The sequence below is a fragment of the Pempheris klunzingeri genome, chromosome 2, assembly GCF_042242105.1.
Source record: "Pempheris klunzingeri isolate RE-2024b chromosome 2, fPemKlu1.hap1, whole genome shotgun sequence".
NCBI classification, from domain to species: domain Eukaryota; kingdom Metazoa; phylum Chordata; class Actinopteri; order Acropomatiformes; family Pempheridae; genus Pempheris; species Pempheris klunzingeri.
The window spans coordinates 30,040,523-30,062,663 of record NC_092013.1 but is presented as its reverse complement, the minus strand read 5'-3'; the positions used below and the strand labels follow the sequence as shown (position 1 = coordinate 30,062,663).

The 22,141-nt window shown below is 42.8% G+C and overlaps 1 protein-coding gene across 1 annotated transcript in view; it reads left to right on the top strand.

The window, feature by feature from the left end:
- The window catches only part of cntn4 (contactin 4), a 131,398-nt gene that overhangs the window by 34,760 nt on the left and 74,497 nt on the right, over nucleotides 1-22,141 (top strand). The window contains exons 2-3 of the mRNA XM_070839447.1: nucleotides 10,890-11,022; nucleotides 17,211-17,386. Of these exons, the coding sequence (XP_070695548.1) occupies nucleotides 10,890-11,022; nucleotides 17,211-17,386 (309 nt within the window). The remainder of the gene's footprint in view (nucleotides 1-10,889; nucleotides 11,023-17,210; nucleotides 17,387-22,141) is intronic.

Here is a 22,141-nt window from a genome sequence, read left to right as displayed (position 1 = left end):
TCAGATGAAGGACAGTGACAAGAGACATATTTACTTGTTTAATTTGAGGGGATTTGTGGTGGAGGTGAGAGCTCTTCTTTGTTTGATTCCAAGTATCGCTGCCTGGATGCTATGAAGGCATTACATCATACATGCTAAGGCTTGTACACCCACCCCTGTGAGGTCTGTGGTTACATGTCCGTCTGGGGGGGAAAAAACATCAGCCTGATTATATCATTCAGATGCATCATAATTAGAGGGCTATGGAGTAAGAAAACATGCTTATATCTGTCGGGGAGAGCTTCCTCGTGTACAGTACGCTGGTGCAGATTGTTTACCTATAAAGCTGATTGGCTCGTTGTTTGCACTGCACGCTGGGAAGTAGGGCTGTAAAATGGTCACATTAGAGGGGCGTGCTGTTCACTCATGCACAGTAAATGTACACTGGTTGGTGGATCAAGCAAACAGAAAGTCTGTTTATTTTGTGAAGTATTACATGTCAAAGCACAAATAGCACCGACAGGGATTATACAAGCAACCATGAGTCAGGAGTTTCTGATTGGATTCATCTACCTGCAGCAATAATGCTCCGTATTCCTCTTTTGCTGTCGTGGTAAATACATATTTCTGAAGATAAAAAGGTGCTAATGACATTTTTTTTAATGAAATCATTATGGTGGTGCTTCTAAGACAAAGTGCTCACCTAACAAAATCCATCCAGCCTGAGACTTCACATTTCACCCACAATGAACTGAAATGTCCTGAAATGTGCGTCAGAGGAGTTTGCACCTCGTCTCTGTGGGTGTTGTGGGGCTCCAATGGTGACAAAACCTTTCCAAACAGGTCAGGCTGAAAGCACGAAGACAGTTCAGGACGGCCAAATCAGAACCCTTTTTCAGGCTGGTAATCTTCTCTTGTATGGCCAGCTTAAGCGAGAGAGAGCACAGTCTGTCCAAAAATATCTCCCTTCCAGCTCTTAGAAGATCGATGCTGATACCATCTGAATAGCTGTTTGATTGTAGCATTGTTGGATGACATTAAAACCTGCCAGCCCTCAGTGGATTAGTTTCAAAGACCCAGTATACACAAGGCTGCACAAGACAAAGCGAGCGATGAGTAGTGCTCCATGAGCACGGGTGGGGGGGGTTTACAGGGCAACGTTTGCGCCCGAGATTCTTTTGCACAGGATCATAGCTCGAATGATGCATTTTAAACCAGAAAGCTTGGTGTGCTACAGTATTTAGTGGTACATTCTGTGATACTCCTTTGAAAATAACAATACATGCACCTTGCTGTCAGGGGTGGAGGTTACAGATTATTACGTAGTTTATCAGAGACATGACGATGCCAGTGTAAACTCATCCTGATGGTAGACAACTAATTGAAAACTGGAACCAGACCCCCCCAGCCAAATGGCCACATTAATGATTGTACCATGAAACAAAATAACTACTAAACATAAGAAAGGAATGGGCTGAGTAGATGTGCAATGAAAAAAGGTTAAGAGAAAAGCTGCAGATTAGATAATAACCTCAGTCTCAAATCCAAACCGAATCCCCTCTTTAACCTTGAAGAAGAAGAAACCCTTCATCTGTTCATGAAAACAAGGACGGCATAATCAGTTTACAGTTAAAGAGATATGAAACAGACTAATATTATACAAGGTACCAAGTCAAACTTTACAACAGAAAACATTCAAGTGAAAAGGGTGATGTTAGGCAGCATATGGCCATATTTTATGTGCTAATGAAGACAAACTGAACTAACAGTGGAAGCAACTGTTTCAGGAATCGACAAGTAAATAGCTTAACAAAACAATGTGTGAAGCCAAGAAATGATCAAAGTACCAAAATATCAAAATGTTTCATTTTAAATCAAGATATCGAACAAGCAGACGTGATAAACACAAGTAGAACAAACAACCCTCAGCATGCATACAGCACCCGTTTAGAAGAGGAAAAAAAGAGAATTGAAAAACATCCCAACAAGATGTCATAGCATCCCATTAAATAAATGAAGTCAGTCAGGCAACGTGTTTGTGGCATGTACATCCAACACGTTTCCCTTATCAGGGAGCTTCAGGGAGATCAGCCTTCTCAATGCCACTGAACACTGAAATCTTAATATGCCGTTTGTCTCAGGTGCAATATTCACATTTGTTGGCTTCGGCAGAAAGACGCATTGTTTTACGTTCGCTTTTCTAATCACGTGTGCTCCCACTTTCTTCAGTTGTCATTTCCCTGCAGTTAATAATGTGTTCACAGCCGATAAACGTCGACGCACCACATCAAACCCTAATTATACAGTTTTAGGGGTTGTGCCTTTCCTTTCTGTTCACTAGTGGCAATCAGTTCGGCTTCATGTGAGTTGAGCTAAGTCTGACCTGAGCGCTTAATTAAACTGTTCTAACTGATTGTTGATGTCGTCCATTCATGATCACAGAAACTCGCTGGACAACCCAACAGCATCACTTTACCCAATAATGGAACCCAGATGCAGGCAGAAAAATAAAGATTTCACATGAAGTTTTTTAACTTTTTCCTCAAACTTAATCCAAAGTGTGGCACGTATCCCGCACTGTGCTGGTGAACAGACTGTTAGGCAACATCTCTTTTAGCTCAGGTAAAGATTTAATTATGCCTGAGATGGCAGTGAAATGTTTGAGAATATGTCAGTAAAAGGGTACAGATGATAAAGAAGTTCAGTCTATAAAAGGGCTATGATCTTAAGAAGAATAGCAGCTGCTAAATGTTTAAAGTACCAAAATAAATACAGAAGTCTCCTGTTAAATGTTCAGAAGAGAGAAAGAATCGTCAGACTGTCACAGAAAGAACTGAGGAGGGTAAACATCAGAGGCTTCTCCTACATCTGCACTGATTTTTTCATCCAATTTAAGATTTAGAAACCTTTGAATGTCACCATAATGTAGGCAGCAGCCACTTTCCAGAGTGCTGGGGGTATTCCCTGTGGCAGAAACCTGGGGCTTTAGGCTGACACGTTCTTCCCACAGAGCCGCATGTAGATGAATTGGCTTGTAAGAGAAACAGCCCATCGCAGGTGTGCGAGGCCTGCTGGGAGGCCTGGTAAAGGTACCTGAGTGTTAGAGAAGCACAGGGTTAGGATTTTAATGGTGACCTACTTCTGTTCTGCTCAGCAAGACTCCGCTACATGAGGACATGCTAACCAGCCTCCTGAACTGGATAAGAGGAAAGTTTCCTCTCTGCCCCTGTTCACAAAGAACTGAAACTAATCTGGACTTTATTGTACAAACTGCAGACACACTCCGAGTAGCAAACTCAGACTGTGTGCTCTGAACACACACGAACAGCGTCGCACTTTTTGGTTTTTGTTCGTTTTGTTCTGTTCCGCCACAGTTTGACACAAACGTCAAACCACTTCCTCTCAGGGCAAATATCGTTAGCTTAGCTAATGGGACAATAAATTCACACTGTTTATCCAAAAGATGTGTGCCAGAACTTTGCTGCTTTAAGTCCTGCTTCGTCTGTAAGTGTTTGGAAATCTGTTTATTACACGACTTTGTTGAATACTTGATTCTGATTGGTCAATTAGGGCATTCTATGGTCTGTTATGTCTGTATAGCAGGCCGCTGCTGTGGACACAGTTCTGACAATGAAAGCAATAAAATCATTTTAAAAAAATTAACAAAATCATTTAAAATCAATTCTCTAAATCAATGCTGTGTCATAAGCGTGATAATGTGCAGTGAGCGGTGCCATTACTGTAAAACAAACCCCTTCCTGTCGGGGATTTGCAATAATAAGCGGCTCGCCGCGCATGATCCTGTATTTAGAAATCATTAAGGGAACCCTGGTAGCTCACCGTGTGGAGCATGTTCCACAGCACAGCAGCCTGGCTCCCAGTCCAGCCCACTCAGCCCTCAGCTGCATGTCATTCCCTGACTGTCTCTATTGTCTCCATTAAAACTGAAAATGCCAAAAATATTAAGCGTTGGAAAAAAAAAAAAATCATGTTATAACTTAAGTTCTTCAGCTCGTTAAATCCAAGTGACTTTCTGTACAGCGCTAACAGGAGGTGCTGCTACCAGAGCAGCGCGGCCCACCATGACACAGATTTACTAATGTGTAGACTAATATGTTGCAGGCTGAAATCATCAGACATGTGGATCTGTGTGTAGTGAGGTTAATCCTCCATAACTGCTTCAGTTTTCAACAGATTAGTCGTGCAGGGCAGGATAAAGCTTGACTGATGTTGCTATGGTGTTATTTATGCCTCATGATCTGATATTGAGGATGACAAGCTGCAGTTAGGTACCGTCTGAAAAGTGCACGCAAAATGACCAACAGAGCTCCTCATGTATTTGTCTGTTTGTCAGTTTACTGCACCTGGACAATATCCATGCTGTTCGAGCCATTTTTTATTTATTTATTTTTCATCGTGGACACTTCAGATCACCTCACAGTCATCTGGCCATTGTCAGATGACTGTATATTTTTTGGAAAATATAAATTACACTGCTCAAAAGAATTACGGGAACACTTAATCATCACAGTCAAGTCAGTTAAACCTCAGGGATATCAATCTGTCCAGTCACCAGCATACGTGATTATGAATCAATTTCACCTGTTTTGGTGCAAATGAAAGTGACAACAGGTGCACTGGAGAGGCAACAGCAAGACAACCGCCATTAAGTGAATGGTTTTGCAGGTGGTGGCCACAGACAGTCACTCTCTCCTCATCCTTCCTGACTGATTCTTCTCTAGTTTTGTGTTTTGCTACTGTCCTTGTCACTACTGGCAGCATTAGGCCGTATCTGCAGCCCAATTCAGGTTGCACAGGTAGTCCAGCTGCTCCAGGATGGCACATCCATACATGCTGTCGCAGGAAGGTTTATCTCCCGGCACACACTCAAGAGCACGGAGGAGACACCAGGAGAGCTGGACAGGCTGTAGAAAGGCATCAACCCAGCAGCAGGACCGGTATCTGCTCCTTTGTGTGAGGAGGAACAGGAGCCCTCTGCCAGAGCCCTACAGAATGACCTCCAGAGGGCTACTGGTGTGTGTGTTTCTGACCAAGCTGTCAGAAGCAGACACCATTAGGGTGGCATGAGGGCACGACGTCCTCTAGTGGGACCTGTGCTCACAGCCCGGCACCGTGCAGCTCTATTGGCATTCGCCAGGGAACACCAGAATTGGCAGGTCCGCCATTGCCGCCCCCTTCTCTTCACAGATGAGAGCGGGGTCACATTGAGCACATGTGACAGAGTCTAGAGATGCCGTGGTCATCCAGCATGGGGAAGCATATCCTTGGAGGGTCGCACAGACCCCCCCCCCTGTGCTAGCTAACGGTTCCCTGACTGTTGTTAGGTACCAGGATGAAATCCTCAGAGCCATTGTTAGCCCTACGCTGGTGCAGTGGGCCCTGGGTTCCTCCTGGTGCAGGACAATGCCCGGCCTCATGTGGCCAGAGTGTGAAGGCAGTTCCTGGATGACGACGGAATTGATGCATTGACTGTCTCTCATGTTCCCAGACCTGAATCCAATTGAGAACCTCAGGGACGTTATGCATCATCAGGCAGCTCACTGATGCCCTGATCCAGGTCTGGGAGGAGATCCCCCAGGACAGTATGTCTGTGAAGATTCTCAGTCATCCAGGTCCTAGTTATTCCTTAAAAGTTGAGCAAAAGTCAACTGGACTTGTTGAAGGTACTTGAAGACGTTTCGCCTCCCAGGACACCATCCACCGTCTCATCAGGAGCATGCCCAGACGGTGTCGAGAGTGCATACAGATTCGTGATGAAGTTCTTGCTGCAAGTTGGATCAGCCCGTGATTTTTGGTGGGATTCTGAATCCAGCCCTCAGTCGGTTGGTGATTTTGGTTTCCATTGACTGTTGTTACGTCATTTTGTTCTCAACAAATTACACAATGTACAGTCAAGATTTTGATCTTGAATATTTAGTTTTCGAGGTCCAATGTGTGATTTAAGTGTTCCCTTCATTTTTTTGAGCAGTGTAGTTTTTGAGCAGTGTAAACATGTGAGGTTGTGTATGAGAAAACAACTGAAGACAGAAAATAAGGCAGTTTAGAGGATTTCTGTCGACAGTCACACCCAATTAAAAATGAATGAGGATTTTTGTGAAATTAGCAGGTACACAGTCAGTCTGTTCCACCTCTGCTGTTGTTCTGCCTTGAAGACTCGCTATTCAACAACAACAAGAGTAAAAGTGAGCATGGTGCATGGTGTGATGACTGGATTAAGATAAGCATGGCTCACAACCGAAAACCTGCATGTCGAAACTAATGTGCTGCATTTGCTAATGTTTATTTGGCACACATTGTATTTGATTGGCATGTGACCCCAATAAACAGGCTGGCCGTATTTGTGGAGTTGATCTCACAGATATTTTCCCAGCAGTCCCACAGAATGGAGCTGTGATGACTTATGAGCAATAAAGATGTTAATCTTCAGTGAATATGAAATTGAATGATATCCCTTTATCAGCTGACACAGAGCTTTGTTTTTTACCCTGACAGGTTAATGGAGCCTTTGTGGCCTGTTGGGGACATTTGCTTCTTTTTCACTGTTGATGTTTTGCTCTTTTTCTTTTGCACCTCAGTGCCCAATTTTACGTCTTTTGTGTTTTAGTGAGGAACTTTAGATAACACAGAGAAAGATTTGAAACATGCCACACTCGCTGTCATTTCCTACCTTTTGTGTGAGGTTGAAATTATTCTCGCTGGTAGCAGATACACAACAAGGTTTGTTAAGTGCACTGCCGTTGGAAAGCCCTTGACTGGTGCTACAATTGCAGTCAAAAAATAGCAGTTGAATGAGACGGCGCCAGCTATTGTGGAACAGTCAGTATTATCTTGTGCTACAAATGGTGCACTATTGAATGCTGGCAATAAATACACAGTCAATTCATTTGCCCAAGAGTGTAGGAGGTTACAGCAAGCATAGTGGGCTGCTTGTAGACCAAATATCGGAAAGTTGTGTGCCAGATAAGATTTGTTGTGTCCTTAAACAACCTGAATAATTACTAAGGGATGATCAGGAAACAACCAACACATGCCAGAAATAATTAGAAGGGAAAAGATGAGCAAGCATGTTCCTGAATTATTTTAAATCCTCTTTTGGAAGGATGCTGGTTTATGGCCCAAAGGCATTCCAGAGCAAAACGAAGCAGCCCTCTGCTCTCTACACACAGCAGTTGTATAATAGTTCGAATTATAATGTAAAATATAGAAAACAAAATATTGTGTGAACAATTCGTTTTCAGCCAGCCAAGCTTTGAGTAATGACTACAGCTCTGACAGTGTCAGTGGCTGAATCTACATATGCTTCCAGATTTCCTTCTGTCTTCTGTCTCCTCATACTGTCGTTCTTAGCCTTTATGCAGAATGAATGTTTGTCAGAGGCGATGCCTTTGAACACCGTGACCAGTTTTGCAGAATATCACAATAGCTTACCTTGCACTAAAGCTAGCACAGGGTTTGAATGCTTCTCGGGGAATGGAAACATGCTCCGATGCTGTAAAAATGGAAGGTGTGCAGGGAGACCTTTTTCTTGAATTAGATTGCCCATAGAGCAGCACTTTGAATCATGCATGTCGTCCTATGCAACACAGATCAGCCACTTCCTCCACAACACAATGCTTAAACGTTTCTGTAGTTTAAGGACAAAACAAATGGCCATAGATGGAGGCAGTACAGAGATTACAGTGTAAGCTGAGTGGTTTACACTGGCTTGTTTGCAGGGTCTGTCCAGGTTGTGGTCTGATGGAGGTGATGAAGAAAATGTCAGAAGATCAAAATATAAATAGGGAACTTAAATATCAACAGCAAATTTATCGGGAAGCCTATCATTAGATGTGGAGAGAGCTTATCAAGAACCAAAGGGTTTGTCGACAGGACATTTTGACCTGACGGCGGCGCCGTGATTAGTCATTAGGACTCATCATCTGGATGCTACAAACATCGAGACTGAATTCAAAGATGTGTGGGGGGTTGTGCAGTAGTTGTAGAGTCATCGTGCTTGAGTTCAAAGTATAGTGAGTATGTACTGGCACACAACTGAGCAGCCAACCAACCAGGATCACCACCAAGTCAGACAAATGAAAGAAAAGAAAAATGTGCACATGAATAAAAGTATTAAAACGTGCAAAAAGTATTCAGTGTTCAGTATTAAAGGAGGAGCAGTGGGCATAATGCATGTTTTTTTTAAAGTGTTCGTGTGTACTAAACAGCATAGTTAAAGTGTGATGTAGGTGAACATCACTCGTTGAAACTGGACAGTAGAAGGAGCAGATGCAAAGGAAATTAGGTCACCACATATTAGGAAAAAAAAATGAATACCATGTACGGCTCTGCACCAGTGAAATATAGTAAAATGTGTAGAGTGATTCTTTGTTTGAAAGTCAGCAACGTGCTCAGCTGGATTTACGGGAACCTTTTCTTGCAGAGTTGTGACATTTTAGAGAGGGGAATCATCTTGAATTCTGATTGATACTTTGGAACTCCACGTGTTGAGGTGTAATTTATTTTCCTGAGGAACACACACAATAAAGCTGCAGCAGCCTGGCCTGTCCGGGCCTGCAGTGATTTATTTGACAGGGTGTACAAGTAGGATACAGTACTAGCTAGTTATTGTTCTGCACAGACCTTACTTAGTTCAACTGTGACAATAACAGGTGTGCTACACCAGCTGAAGTCCTCCTCCACCTCCTGCAGCTCAGTCTCATTTATCAGGTAACTTCCTGGTCCAGAAAGGCTCCATGAAGCCACATTGTGCACCACTTGGACCAGCATGGAGACTTAATAAGGCCAAAAAAAAACCTTGCTGATGATATATGAATGTCATCACCCCGCCTTAACTCCCACACTTACACACCATGATTCAGCTGTACTCTGTGAATGTTATAGAGCCCATTACCCACCGTAGAGTCCATCAGTCACCTCTCATCCTCTACTGTAACCTCAGACCTAATCTGTAATCCACGTCACTAAATAATGCCTGATTCTCTCATTTTACTCTAAGTGTGGTTAGATTTTTGAGAAGGTGCATGTCAGCTGCAGCAGAGCCCGTATGGCTCCCTTATTGAGAAGAATGTGCCGTATATACTTCCTGTCACATGTCAGTTGATTAATGATAAACGCAAAGAACTTCACCATATTCCACTGATTCCCATATTACCAGCAAAAGGTATCAATGCTGACGATAGCTAGTTGACACATTTAGAAGAGCTAAATAGCTCCGTCATAGATCCTATTTGCCAAATAGTGTCAAACAATTCCCTAAGCACGTCAATATCAATATAAAATTAAAATGAAGAGTGATGTCTTCCTCAAACTAACTCATCACACTGACTGATTCAAGCATTTGTATGTGCGCAGTTTTGCACATGTGCATTCTCTTACCATAGAAAAAGGCTTGGCCCACACAGTGCTTTGGCAAGCGGAAAAACTTTAGATATTCTATTTGTCAAAAAAAATGTTTTTCATGTTGCTGTAGTGATTAACACTAAAATGTAGTTTTACACACCATAAAAATGCTGCTGTTCTTCCTCAAAGAGTTCTGGGCTCTTCTCTCTGTTTTGTATGGCCAGTTAGTTCAACATTTCTGTAATCTGGGTTTCTGGCAGAGTGGTCACAGGGTATAAAGCAGAATTTTAATGTTAATCACTAGAGCGCTGTAAAAAGCGGTGTTTTGTGACGTAAAAAGCTACATTTAACATTACACACTATAAAAAAGTGGCATGCTGATAGTTTGAACGCTGCTTTTTACAGCAACAGACAGTATGAAAAGTTTGGCACTGTCATACTTCCACTTCAGGAAACCAGTGAGCGTGGAGGAAGGGTAGAGGGCAGCGCACCAATCCCTACACCTGACATTTTGTTTCAGTCAATATATCTGTTTGATGGGGCCGGCTGTGCACAAACACTGATTTATCTACTTAATTAAAAAGAAAAGACAAATACCCCAGATAAAGGGTTCTTTCTCACCAAACTTTCTCTCCAGGTGCTCAAGCCCCCTTTGAGGTCTATCTATGCATGTGCCAGCTTCCAATAAAAAAAACTGGAATCTTCTTTTTCAAAAGGTTTTGAAATCCTCTATGAAGCTCCTTCAAGTAGCGCACCATCAACACAGCAGGCATGGGCCCAGACTTCTAAAGGGAGCCATGCTTTTTCAAACTCTCTCTTGGCTTACACTATATTTCTTCTTCATCTTGGTCTCCTTCTTCTTCTTCTTCTTCTCTTCTTTTTTTAGATTTCAGATTAGTAAAGTGAAGTCCAAGAAGCATTTTTGACATGACACTGTCACTTTAAAAATGTCAATATAGAAAACCTGACTGAACGTGGATCCTCAACTTTAAAGAATGATGGAGCTCTGACAAAGAAACAAGAGCAATTAATGCTTTTCCTTTTCCTCAGAGCATCACTAATATCACTTTGTACAGCCATGCACGAGGAGCACACTGAGCTAATGGCGCCTACATGGAGTAACTGAGACTTGTGTTGTGTCATTTAGAACACAGAGCTCTAACCGCATGAAACCAGCTGATTACACCTCAGCACGGACACATAATCCTAACATCACTGGGCAAAGAAATAAATGAGCAAATAAAAGCAGTTTGGCAGAAGTAAATTAAGGCATTTTTCCAGACGATTGTCCAACATAAATCAGGCTCTATATCCTATTACCACCTAAATAGCTATTGAAGACACGTCTCACTTCAAATCATTCTTCTCTGTGCGGTGGTGTCGTGACAGGCGGTTCAAATTGATATGTTTTGTCTGCTTGTGGTTTTTCCCCTCGAAACACTTAAAGCAGCATCAACCTGTTTCTGCCTCTGACCAACTGGCAGTTTTACAAACAGGCCGTTGTGTTCACTCCCTGTTCAGCCGTGTTGTCTCTCCTTGCCGTCCCACAGAGAGCAGCGTCCTGCAGAGTCCTGTCTTCACCAAGCAGCCTGGCAGCATCGTGTATCCGGTGGAGACTCTGGAGAGGAACAGGGAGGTGGTGTTCAGCTGTGAAGCCCAGGGAAGCCCACCCCCCATCTACCAGTGAGTGTGTGACCACACAATTTCCTCTGCACGTTGTCCCTCCCCATTGATGCTGCTTGCTTTTATACCGCTGATAAGGTCCACATGCTTCAATTTTAAGACAACCTGTGTCTGGCCAGTGTCTCCATCTTGTCTGAAGCAATCGCTCTTCGTGTGTTGGCAGCTCTGCCAGTGGGAGCAAACCCATAAATCCTGTCAGATAATGTAACACGGTCATGTTATGTCCAACTGGACCAATAAGTGATGCTTTATACTGAAAGACTTCATGTGGGCACAGACTCATCCACGCCATGATCCCAGGGCTCTGTGGAAGAAGCGTTCAGACTGTTTACTGAAGCACACTAAGAGATGGTGTGGTGTGAAAATAGTAAAGTACTAAAGTATTAGCAGAGAAGTAACAAGAGTAAAAGTTCCTTATTATTGAAAGCACATTCTATACTCTTCTATATATGCTGCATCCCATTTTGTTCAGTGATCATATGGACACCGACAGTCCACCCACACAGATGTTCTTACTCAGGACACAAACATCTCCCCCCACTCCTCGGCTGGCTGGGACAACCTATCTGTACACAAAACATAATTGCCACCATACCAGCGCCCAGCCTACGCCGACACACGTGGACTCTTTTGAGGACAAACGTCCTGTTCTCTGAGGAATCATTAAAATGCTTCAGATCTTCAGGACCAGTGGTAATCCAGCAACTGTTGTCTGTGGTGGTTACAGTGCAAACAAGAGCTGCCTGCAGCAGATGGTGGTGCAGGCCGACCGTTCATGAAGCACACTCGCCTCAATGTGAACAAATACTTCCTGTTTACTCGCTCAGAGTAAAATGTGACCACTGGTGCCTGATCTCAAAATATATCCATCACAAATGGAAATAAGACCTACAGGAGTGACAAACTACTGTCAGGGGGCTTTGTTACGTTTCCTCTGGAATACAGACACAATCTTTATCTTTCACTCAGAGATGTTTGTGGTTTGCAACAGTTTACATTTTTTCATTAAAAATGGAGAAGATAATGTGGCATTTAGGAAAAACAGACGGCTCTCAGTGTCTGAGGTCCCTCTCACCACTTTGGCCCCATGTCGGCTCCTGAAACTGGTATTTCATTTATTTATTTATCTATTTTCTGAGCAGTTTTATCTGCTTCACATAAAAATAGAAATTACAACTAGAACGGTTAAAAGGGTTGTCACAAAGGTTCACATTCTGTCGGCGTGTTTAATCGGCGTAATTCTTGGTAGTGGAGTAAGAATACAAAGTCATTACAGCTTTCTCATGTGCTTCAAAGTCAGACACCAACTAAAACGATGAGCGAACAACAGAGAGTACATATTGTTCTTTTGATCTCAGACAGTTTAATCCACACACACTACATGACACCTCTGTTCTAACACTAGAAGCCAGAGGGTTTCTAATCTGTCAGAGCCTGAAGCTGCCCCACTGACAGTGAATTAGACTTCTCATGGGCTCGGAGTGTTGTATGTTCAGATGCTGTACTTCACTGTGCTCTGAACAGTAATGACGGAGAGAAAGCGTCTCTGTCCTGTAATGTGGTGACGGTCAGATTCAGGCTTCCCTTCATCCTGAAGGAAACAGCTCCAAGATTTGGCTCTTGATGCAGCACCAAGAGAGTCTTGGCTCTCTTGTTTCTAGCTTTAGAGAAGACTTGCTCATCCTCGCAAATCAAGCCTGAGCTGATCAGGATCATAGGAATGTATTACATGAATTCTATTTTGCGCTGGATTTTCCCCTCGACCCCCTGCTGGAACTGTGTCTCTTCCGTCTGTAAGCCTTGCATGCAGCCAGCTCAAACATCATTTTTTCTGCTGCAGAGTTCAAAGAGCAGCTGTTTCTTCCCTCTTTATTTCCTCCTCGTACGGACCATTAGTCTATTGAAAGGGGTGTTGTGTTGTGCTGTAGCATCTCTGTCGAGTAAAAGTTCAAATCAATCATGTTTGCTCACTGAAATTGCTGGGGTGAGATTTAGAAGGATTGGTACATTTAATGCTTGGGATTGAGCCAGCTTAGAGGATGACCTAATCAGCTGTTTCCTGTCAAGGTCGCTGTGCGGTCCTGTCACAGCGGCTGCCGCCTTCTAAAGATGCGCTGCAGTGAGCAGACAACAGTTAAATCATGTTCAAAGTTCATTAATTGCACGTCACACAGCAGTAAACTGTGACCACCTGAGCTGCAGTGTTTACATCGAAAGCCACAAGCAAAGATGCAAAGATACCTGCTCAGCCACTGGGCATTTTGTTATTTTAAAAGGGAAAAGAAGTTGGTAGCGATCCAATTCCATCTCTGGAGTGAATGGGGAAAAAAAAACCCTTTAATAGATACAGACTGATCCATTATAAAATAAACCATACATATCGGCTTACTTGGCTTCTTCAGGGTGTTGTGACACAGTGCACTAATAGCTGGTCTCAACCCATTTTAAAGGAATAAGACCTTTGGTCTTGTCTGGTGAGAATTAGAAGAGAAGATTGATTTCAGACTAATATCTTTCTGTTGAAAATGTGAAAACAGCTGGCTGACCCCTCTTTATTTCACCAAGGCCTGTATTCAGTATACTCTGACTTCAAAATAAAAGTACACAATATGAAACATGTCTCAACATTTAAAACCTGGTGTTTAAAACCACAAAACCTTTATAAAATCACTGTAAAAACTGCTCTCACTACTATTTTTAGCTGTTTATATTTCTTTGTTTTGCACTTTTATTTTGAAGTTTGTGTGTTCAGTGGCTGGCCATCTATGTTGCCAAGCTCTCGTTGGATGACTGATAAAGATTTAGCCTTCTGGTAGCATTCATTACATTATATTTTGTCAGCCTTGGACAGAGCAGACTAGCTCTTTCCCCATGTCCAGTCTTTGTGCTAACTAAGCCAACCAGTTGGCTGCAGCCTTACATTTACTAGACTGACATGAAAGTGGTGTCACTCTTCTCATCTTACTCTCCACCAGATAAACATGTCTCCCAAAATGTCCAACTTTACATTCGTAAACTGTGCATACATGTAGGCACACAGTAGACCACGAGAGATATTTATAATACAGGATAACTGGGGACTCTTGACTAAGAGAGAAGAGATGGTAAAGACACAGTAAAATAAATCATCCAAAGAGCCACACTGTCCACCTGATGTCTGCTGGGTCATCTGTCTAAGAAAAGAGAACAAAAGATGGTTTGAGTTGCAAAAGTTATTGAGGTGCTTTATATACAAAAACAGTGAGGAACACTGATTCCTCGTGAGCTTTGGTGGCCAGAGGCTTATAAATGTTAAGCCCCTCCCCCTGGACCAACCAACCGCCGATCAATCAATTATCTTCCCTTTAAACAATCAGCTTCACTGCCAGTTCTTACATGAATCAAAAATATCACACAAATATCACTACGTATAGGCTTCACCACCTCCCAGTCCAAGGCCTTAAATAAACCCCAAAGCTTTGACACAGCTTCATCAGTTAGGTAACATCACCTATAACCCAGTTAGAGATGGTACCTTCCACCATCAGCACACCTGCGCGGGACCTCTGGAGCCTCTATATAAGCCAGCACTATGTAGCAGCTCTGTTTCACACCCTGACACATGTGCCGTCCACAATCAGTGACAGAGTCTTCGTCACAAAGTCACATGTACGTCCTTTGTCCATGGCTTTGTTGTCTTTTAGTCCTCCTGGAAATAGTGATAAGGTGACTTGATTGTTTTATAATGCACTATTAATACAGTAAATGTTCTGTATTTGGGTTTAGAATAAACTAAAATGAACTTTAACTGTAATTATGTGAGTCCTAGCACAAAGTAATATTTCTTTAAACACATTGAAGCGCCATGCTTAAGAAAAGGAACAGGCCGCCTAACATTCACAGCCTCATAAGCCAGATGGCGTGGTATTATGCCACTGTGTGCACGGCCTGTTGTTACATGATTACATAAAGCATGTGCCTAACAAATGGAACCGCTGTTGTGGCCTCCTTGCCAGCATAAATCATCGTAAATAGAATTATTAAATAATAGTTTATATGTGTTTGATGTAATCTGTTGCTTCATACTTCCTACGGAGGAAGATTTGTCGCAACACAATTGCTGCTTTCCCGCTCATGCTGTTCCTAAACTGATGTCAGTCTGTCCGTGGCTACATTGTGCTCGAGTTACACAGAAATTAGAGGATCCGTCACTTAGCGGCTCTGAAGTTGTTATCTCATTGGCTTAAAGTGGCGCGAGCTGTCAGAGGGCTTTCAAAAGAGCACCGGCAGCTCTCCCTAACCACCACTATGTTAAATTACCGCACACATACACAATGCGCTGCTTTAAGGGATTCACGATATTGTCCTCCGACTGGGTGAATTCTTCATCCTTGTCAACATGGAGCATGATTACTCACTCAGATACATCAAAACATGTTCCAGGCCCAATTAGCTATCCGGTCTAATGTTTCCGACAGACGCAGATAAAGCATCGAGCTGACAACTGTCTTTTGCAACATTTGGTGTTCAAGCTGTCATCCCATTAAGCCGTTTCAATATTTTAGTAAAACCGCTCACAGTCAGTCACATTTTATTGATTAAAAAGTGACTGGAAAGAAGCTGCTTTCACATTTGATGGGATGAAGAGGAAGCCGCCGTCTGAGGCTGATATGGAGGCCTGGAGCGTCACTCTGCTCCCTCCACCAGTCAGGTGTTACGTGGCTGTAAAATATTTGTGTTGGTTTTTGTTTGTTCCACTTCAGCTGCAAATGAATTGCCGCTGTAGTCCGGCGAGACCGCGGCCACCACCCTCCCGCAGGCGCTTCTCCATTGTGTGTAGTAATAAGGCTCTTGAGAGCGTGCACTTACTTATGACTGAAGTGGAGAAGGGCCGTGAAAGACCATTGTACTACACATTTTGTCTATTAAAAGAAAAAAAAGTCTGTAGAGCCTCTTTGTGAGTGCTGCAGTGCCCAGCCCACAAATATTCTGCTGTTTGTGAGACACTTCAGTGTGGGTAGGCGGGTAAGCACCACAGTCTGACATTGTTTTTCATGTAAGCAGCTCCTACTTGTCTATTATATGATGATCCTGTATGGACTCCAGTGGCCACAGCGGCGAACGTGTATTTTCTGCGACAAAATAAGCAAATGAGTCTATTCTGTAGGGTGTATTATACTGCAAAAGATGTAATAATATAGCGAGAAAATACCAGGATGATAACACAACACCACTGTCAGTGTTTTCTCAAAGAGGTCCTTATTCCTCAAAGACACCAAATTGGCACAACAAGCAGAGTTAAGATAGCTGCGCACAAAGCAGCTTTGCAAAACTTCTGTCTGCCGTACAAAAGGGCTTTAGCAAAGCCTCTTTTTCACATCAAAGCTGCTTTCTTGTCCAAATGAAACAATACGCTGTTTTTCCACCTGAACCCGAAATCATTCAGAGAAAATGAAAAATCAAAGCAGGCTGAAATATAGAACTTCTCCTCAAAGAAATACTCAGCCGCTAAATCACCTTGGGCCCTAATCAAATCTGCATTGTCCATTTTCCAATATGGTATGAAGTGCTCCCTTTATGCTTGTTTATCTGTGCAGAACCTTTTATTGCTTTGATGGCTATACATCAGTGATAACAAATAACAGCGCCGGGGCTCTCTTTCGCCCTGGCTGAAGTAAGTTATGGCTTGGAACCATTTTTCTGAAATGACTGATCTTCCCCCCACCTGTGTTTCCTCTAATAAGGTGCGTCTGTGTGGAGAGATTGGAGAGTCTGTTGCCATTTTCAGTGAATTATACCCTTCGTTAATCACCCCTAACACCAATGATTATCATGTGGACTCGTCTAGAATGCACAAGTGTGAAGGCAAGGTTGCAGGCATTTGTTTTAATTGTCGCGCCATAATGATCAAGCAGCATTTTTATGTGGTTTGACTGGGGTCTGGCAAGATGGATGGCCTGCAATGCTATCTATTCTCAGAAAGTCAAGTCCTTGGCACCACAGTGGTTCACTGCTGCTTAGATTACCACTAAGCTGAAGGGCCTGATTCCTGGGCCTTCTGCCCCTTGTGTTTCTTTCCTGTTCCCTGTTAATCAAATGTACAAGTCATGTTCTTCTTGTAGCCTGGAAATCTTCCACGGCCCCAGTCTACACCGAACAGTGTTTAATTTGCTCATTTACATATTAATTTTCTCCATTTGTGTTTTTAGATGGAAACTGAACGGCACAGAAATCAGTCCCAAATCTGGATCTCACTACAGCCTTTCTGGAGGCAACCTCAGAATCAGCCATCTGAACAAAGACCAAGATGCTGGAACGTATCAGTGCCTCGCCTCCAACTCCTTCGGGACCGTCGTCAGCCGAGAGGCCAGCCTAACCTTCGCCTGTGAGTGTCTGTTTCTCTCCCTCCCTCTCTCTCTCTCTCTCTCTCTGGGTAAACTTTTCTGCCTTCTGAACTTCCAGCAGAAGAAAGACATAGAGCCAGTGGCACTCAGGGATAACTGCTTGACAACGTGATGAACATGGAAACATCTCTCTGGGGAACTATTAACTGCCTGTGTGTGCTCACTAGAGAGTCATCACCGGACATCAAACCCAGGAGAAACTCCCCTTTAGAAGTGCACCAGTGCTGCTCTCCACGATTAAAGAACCCGCAGCAGAACATGTTATTAGACATATAATTGATATTTTATCGCTTTCACTGTCCAGTTTCACTCATCTCATCATCAGCTGTCCGACCCACAGCTCTACTGTTCATCTGCATCATTTTCAGTTTCACGAAACCTCTAAAACCAGACAGGTCACGACCTGTTTGCTGACTTTCATTGATCAGGTGGCTGGAATCACAAGTCCTAATGAATGATAATGTTGCTGCATGAAGGAATCAATGTTTGCTAGCAAATGTTTGTCAAATCAACCGTATATCTTACAAAATATGTGATAGTATGCCGGTGTTGTGTTTTTTAGCTTGTTTGCTGCCCCCAGGTGACACCACCAGCAAAATGTACTTAAACAAGTAAAAGCATTTGTCATGCAGATTAGCCCTTTTTTGTGTGCCACATTACTGAATTAGCCTCAGTGATGTTTCTCTTCTAGACGATGATTAAATTTAATTATTGTTTGGGTGTGAAACCTTAATGTTTAATAACGAATAATAAATGAGTCTAATCTGACACGTAAAGCAGTGGAGGTATAAAATAACATAAAAATGGACAAATATATCTAAAGTTCCTTCCACCAAGCAGCTTTTAGCTTCTACTTGTTTCACTAAACACATTCTGTAGAGTGAGTACAGTGAGATTCAGCATTAATAGCTATTGATTGTGTGCTAATTGTGAAACCGGGCTGTAGTAAGTAAACACAACGTATTCAACAGTGAAAAGAAGAAAGAGTCCAACATTTGGGGATGCACAGTCAGCACGATCAGTTCTGCAGATGAATGGCTCTTAAATGACTCTTTTCACTGATTTCTAACTGAGGGGCTGATGGATTGATTGACGGCCTCTGGACCTCATATTCCTAAAGCAGCGGGAAGCCAATAAATGCTACTGTATGTGCCAGTTATCGGACAGGCATAAGTGATGACTTTAACAGCGAGTGAGCGATCGCTTGCTCAGATTAGATTCTGAGGTTTAGCGTCTGGGGACAAGGCCACCGATGTGTCTCAGGCCGTTTGTTTGGTCCCAGGGAGAAGTCAATCCACAGTTTGACTCTGCCTCTGCGTCTCCACCATGATGACAGTTCCATCAATTGTTGGGCTCCGACCTCAGCAGCCTTCAGCTGTTGTCGCAGAGTCGGGCCGTGCATGTATGACCAAGTGTCATCTGTCTTCTTTATTACTCTTGGTGTAGCTTAATTAACTACACAGCATGATTGAATGGTGAAGGTTCAAGTGAATAATTTAAAGGGCAACTGGTATTATTGGAGAGTGTCATGTAATTCTTCACAGAAATGTGAGCAAACTAAAGTACACGAGTTTTTCCCCTGCAGGGAAGCAGACAGAGACCCTCTGCTCTTAAGTGCAAGTGGTGTCTCAGCGCCTATCCTGTTTCCCTCCACTAAAGACTGTGACCTTTTGGTGATAATTAGTTTTATGTGTAATTTGACTGTAATTTTGACACAAGACAGACTTTGAGCCTACTCACACCTCTAATAAGCCCAGAGGTAATTACTGCTGTCAGAGCCAAAGAGGGAGGACTCATTTTCATCTATAAAAACACACATCTGCTGCACCTGAAAGGTCGAAAGTCAACAGGTTTCAAGTTTGTCGAGTCTTTTAACTAATTTGGTCTCGTCTCGACAGTCGGGCTGTGCAACATGACTAAACTCTCACATTCCCACGCAGGTCATGTCATATCCAGATTACAGCACAGCACATTTCTGTAAAGTCAGTGAATGATGTGGTTCGTGTAGAAAGTGACCACATGGGAAGGTGAGCGGTGAGCTGTGGACAGTCATCCCCCTCTGAGCCCACTGAGAAAGAGCATGATGTGAAACAGTAACGCTTCTCTATCCACACACCACATATGTACGTCATCAGACGGCACCTGAGGTGGTGTGGCTGAAACAGGGCGGGGCACGGTGCGGCGGGGAGCAGCAGATCTCATGAGGAGAAGGATAGCATTCGAGAAAGTTGGATTCGATTGAAGCCGCTGTAATTTATTCATCTACTACCACCTCTAACTATTAAAGCCACATGAGTCAGCCACACTCAGTCACATGTCTTCATGATAACAACAACGCATCCTCATAGTAATTAACATGGAAAATGCAGTTGTGCTAAAAGATGATTATCTATTTCAGCATGAATCCCACATGGCTGACCTCACTTACTATGCAGTGTGAAGTCTGAAAGATCAGACTCAAAATGTGAATTAACTGTATGCCAGGATTGCTTTCCTTAATTAGATTTATTTCAGAGCTTCAAATACACTTTTCTATAAATATATTAACTGTGATTCTAAAGAGAGAGAAAGACAGAACACGTCTTTAGTAAACAGTAACTGAGGAATGATAACAGAGGTAGTCAGCCACCTCTTCTCCTCATGTGCACATCCCTCTCCTGTCTCCTACTACGAACAGCTGCCACATGTCTCATCTCACGCAACCAAGACAAGACGAGCCTTGAACAGATCTGTGGTCCGACCCAGGATTAAGTTTGGTGCTGTTAATTATACAGCACCTTCAGCTGTCTGTGTCACTACTTACTTTTCATTCTGGTCAGTCCGCACGCTGCTTCGTGCTGCACTTTGGTTTTGTGGGGATCAGGATCCTGCACGGGGTCACGTGTGGGCAGGACTGGGGGAGAAACAAGAGCCAGGGACAGTGTAGTGATATTTATTCATGCATTTCTACATTAAACAATATCTGACTTTGACAGACACATGATGCTTTGTACATGATCTAGTTTCCTCTCACCCATGCATGTCCTGTGTCAGCCCCTGGTGGCGTGGCATTATGAGAGCCATTTGGAGGCAGATGAATGTGCACGAGGGCTGGAAGTAAATGATAAATGGCAATATTGTGTTGTGAATGATGAATGATCGATGTAAGACGGGGAAAATGATGAAACATGGCTCTGTTTTCATCATGTCATCACTTTCACACTATCCTACTCAAATCATTTCTTAGGTCATCTATCTTTTACTCCAGTTTTATCAGTTAATTTTTGTGACTGGGGAACACATGTAGAGGTCGGCATTTAAGGTCATTTAGTAGCTTAAGTAGAGATACATCCCTCAGTAACTGAAACACAAGGCTCAGTATCAGGGTTGATTTTTTAGATAACAGATTAAGATGAACGTATCCCAGTTATTCTCCAGCACTGTCAAAAGACAAAACACTACACGCTAAAAACACGACTGCTGAGACAAACATTTACAAGCTGATGCATTTATTAGTTCATTAGTTAATCAATCAAACCCTTTATTTATTAAGGCTGCCTGGTACTACTGTATCTACCTCAGATTACATATTAAAGGAATGGTTTGATGATGGATTAACTTAAATTGGCCAGGCTTCACTGTCATTTTGTTGCCTGAATAATTTATCGCTACATGCAAGGGATGTTTTTTAATGTTGTGGCACATTTTTTAGGTGAAAGTGCAAGTATCGGAACATTTAATCCACACATGGATGACGGTTAGTGATTCCAAACTGAGTTAATTTCTACTCTCCCAATAGGAACGGTGTGTGATTTTAAAAATGGGTCTTAAAATTGCTAATGAAATCTTGCCAGTGAGTCATTGGGTGCAGAAGTTCCTGTCTGTAGGAGAGCGCCGTTGTTCAGTGAACATGTTCTGCCTTCTAATCTATTCATTTTGCTCAGAGTTAGAGGGATTTCTGCCTTTTGTTTAATTAAATAGGCATCAGTGGGGTCTTCATCTTGTTCCCGGTGAGTTCCTGGTTAAAATGCATTATTAGTGTTGTTGAAGTCACAGTGCATTGTCACAGCATGATAATGGTGTTGCTTAGCTTAGACCTGCATGTAGGTCTCAACTTAAATCACACATTTCCAACTGAATGTTAATTAAAACTTCATCTTTGCATTTCTTTCTTAATATGATAAAACGCTGTACTTTATTTGACTTTAATATCCGACTTCTGAGCTGCTGCCTCCTGAACTCCTGCATATTGCATATTCTGTAGACACGAGCAAACACGCTGTACAATGAAACTCAGGGCTTGTGCAGAATGATATTCCTCGGTCAACACTTGTTAGTCTACATGCTCCACAACGCCTTCAAGGTTAGTCTTTGAGATTGGCGGGACTCCAAATCCTTCAGCCTTCCTCTCCGTGTCACAAACTTTTGATGGATGATGCTACTCCTCGCGAGGGTTGTGGCTGTCTACCCCCTGAGGCGGGGATAACTGATGGGCAGTGGGCGCTCCCACTCAATACTCGCTGCCCTTGATTAGTATCTCTATTGATTCCATATCAGTGATTATGTAAAAGATGTACACCCATAATTCATACTGGTGAACAGGTTCTGCATTCAATATTGGAATTACCTCGTGGGGCTCTTACATGGGTGGCGCTGAGAAGCTGTGCTATGAATGCAGTGATGAGCTTATTTAGCGGTGAAGTCTCTACGTTGCCATTATATGACTCCAAATGTCAAGAGGGTCTAAAAACATTCTC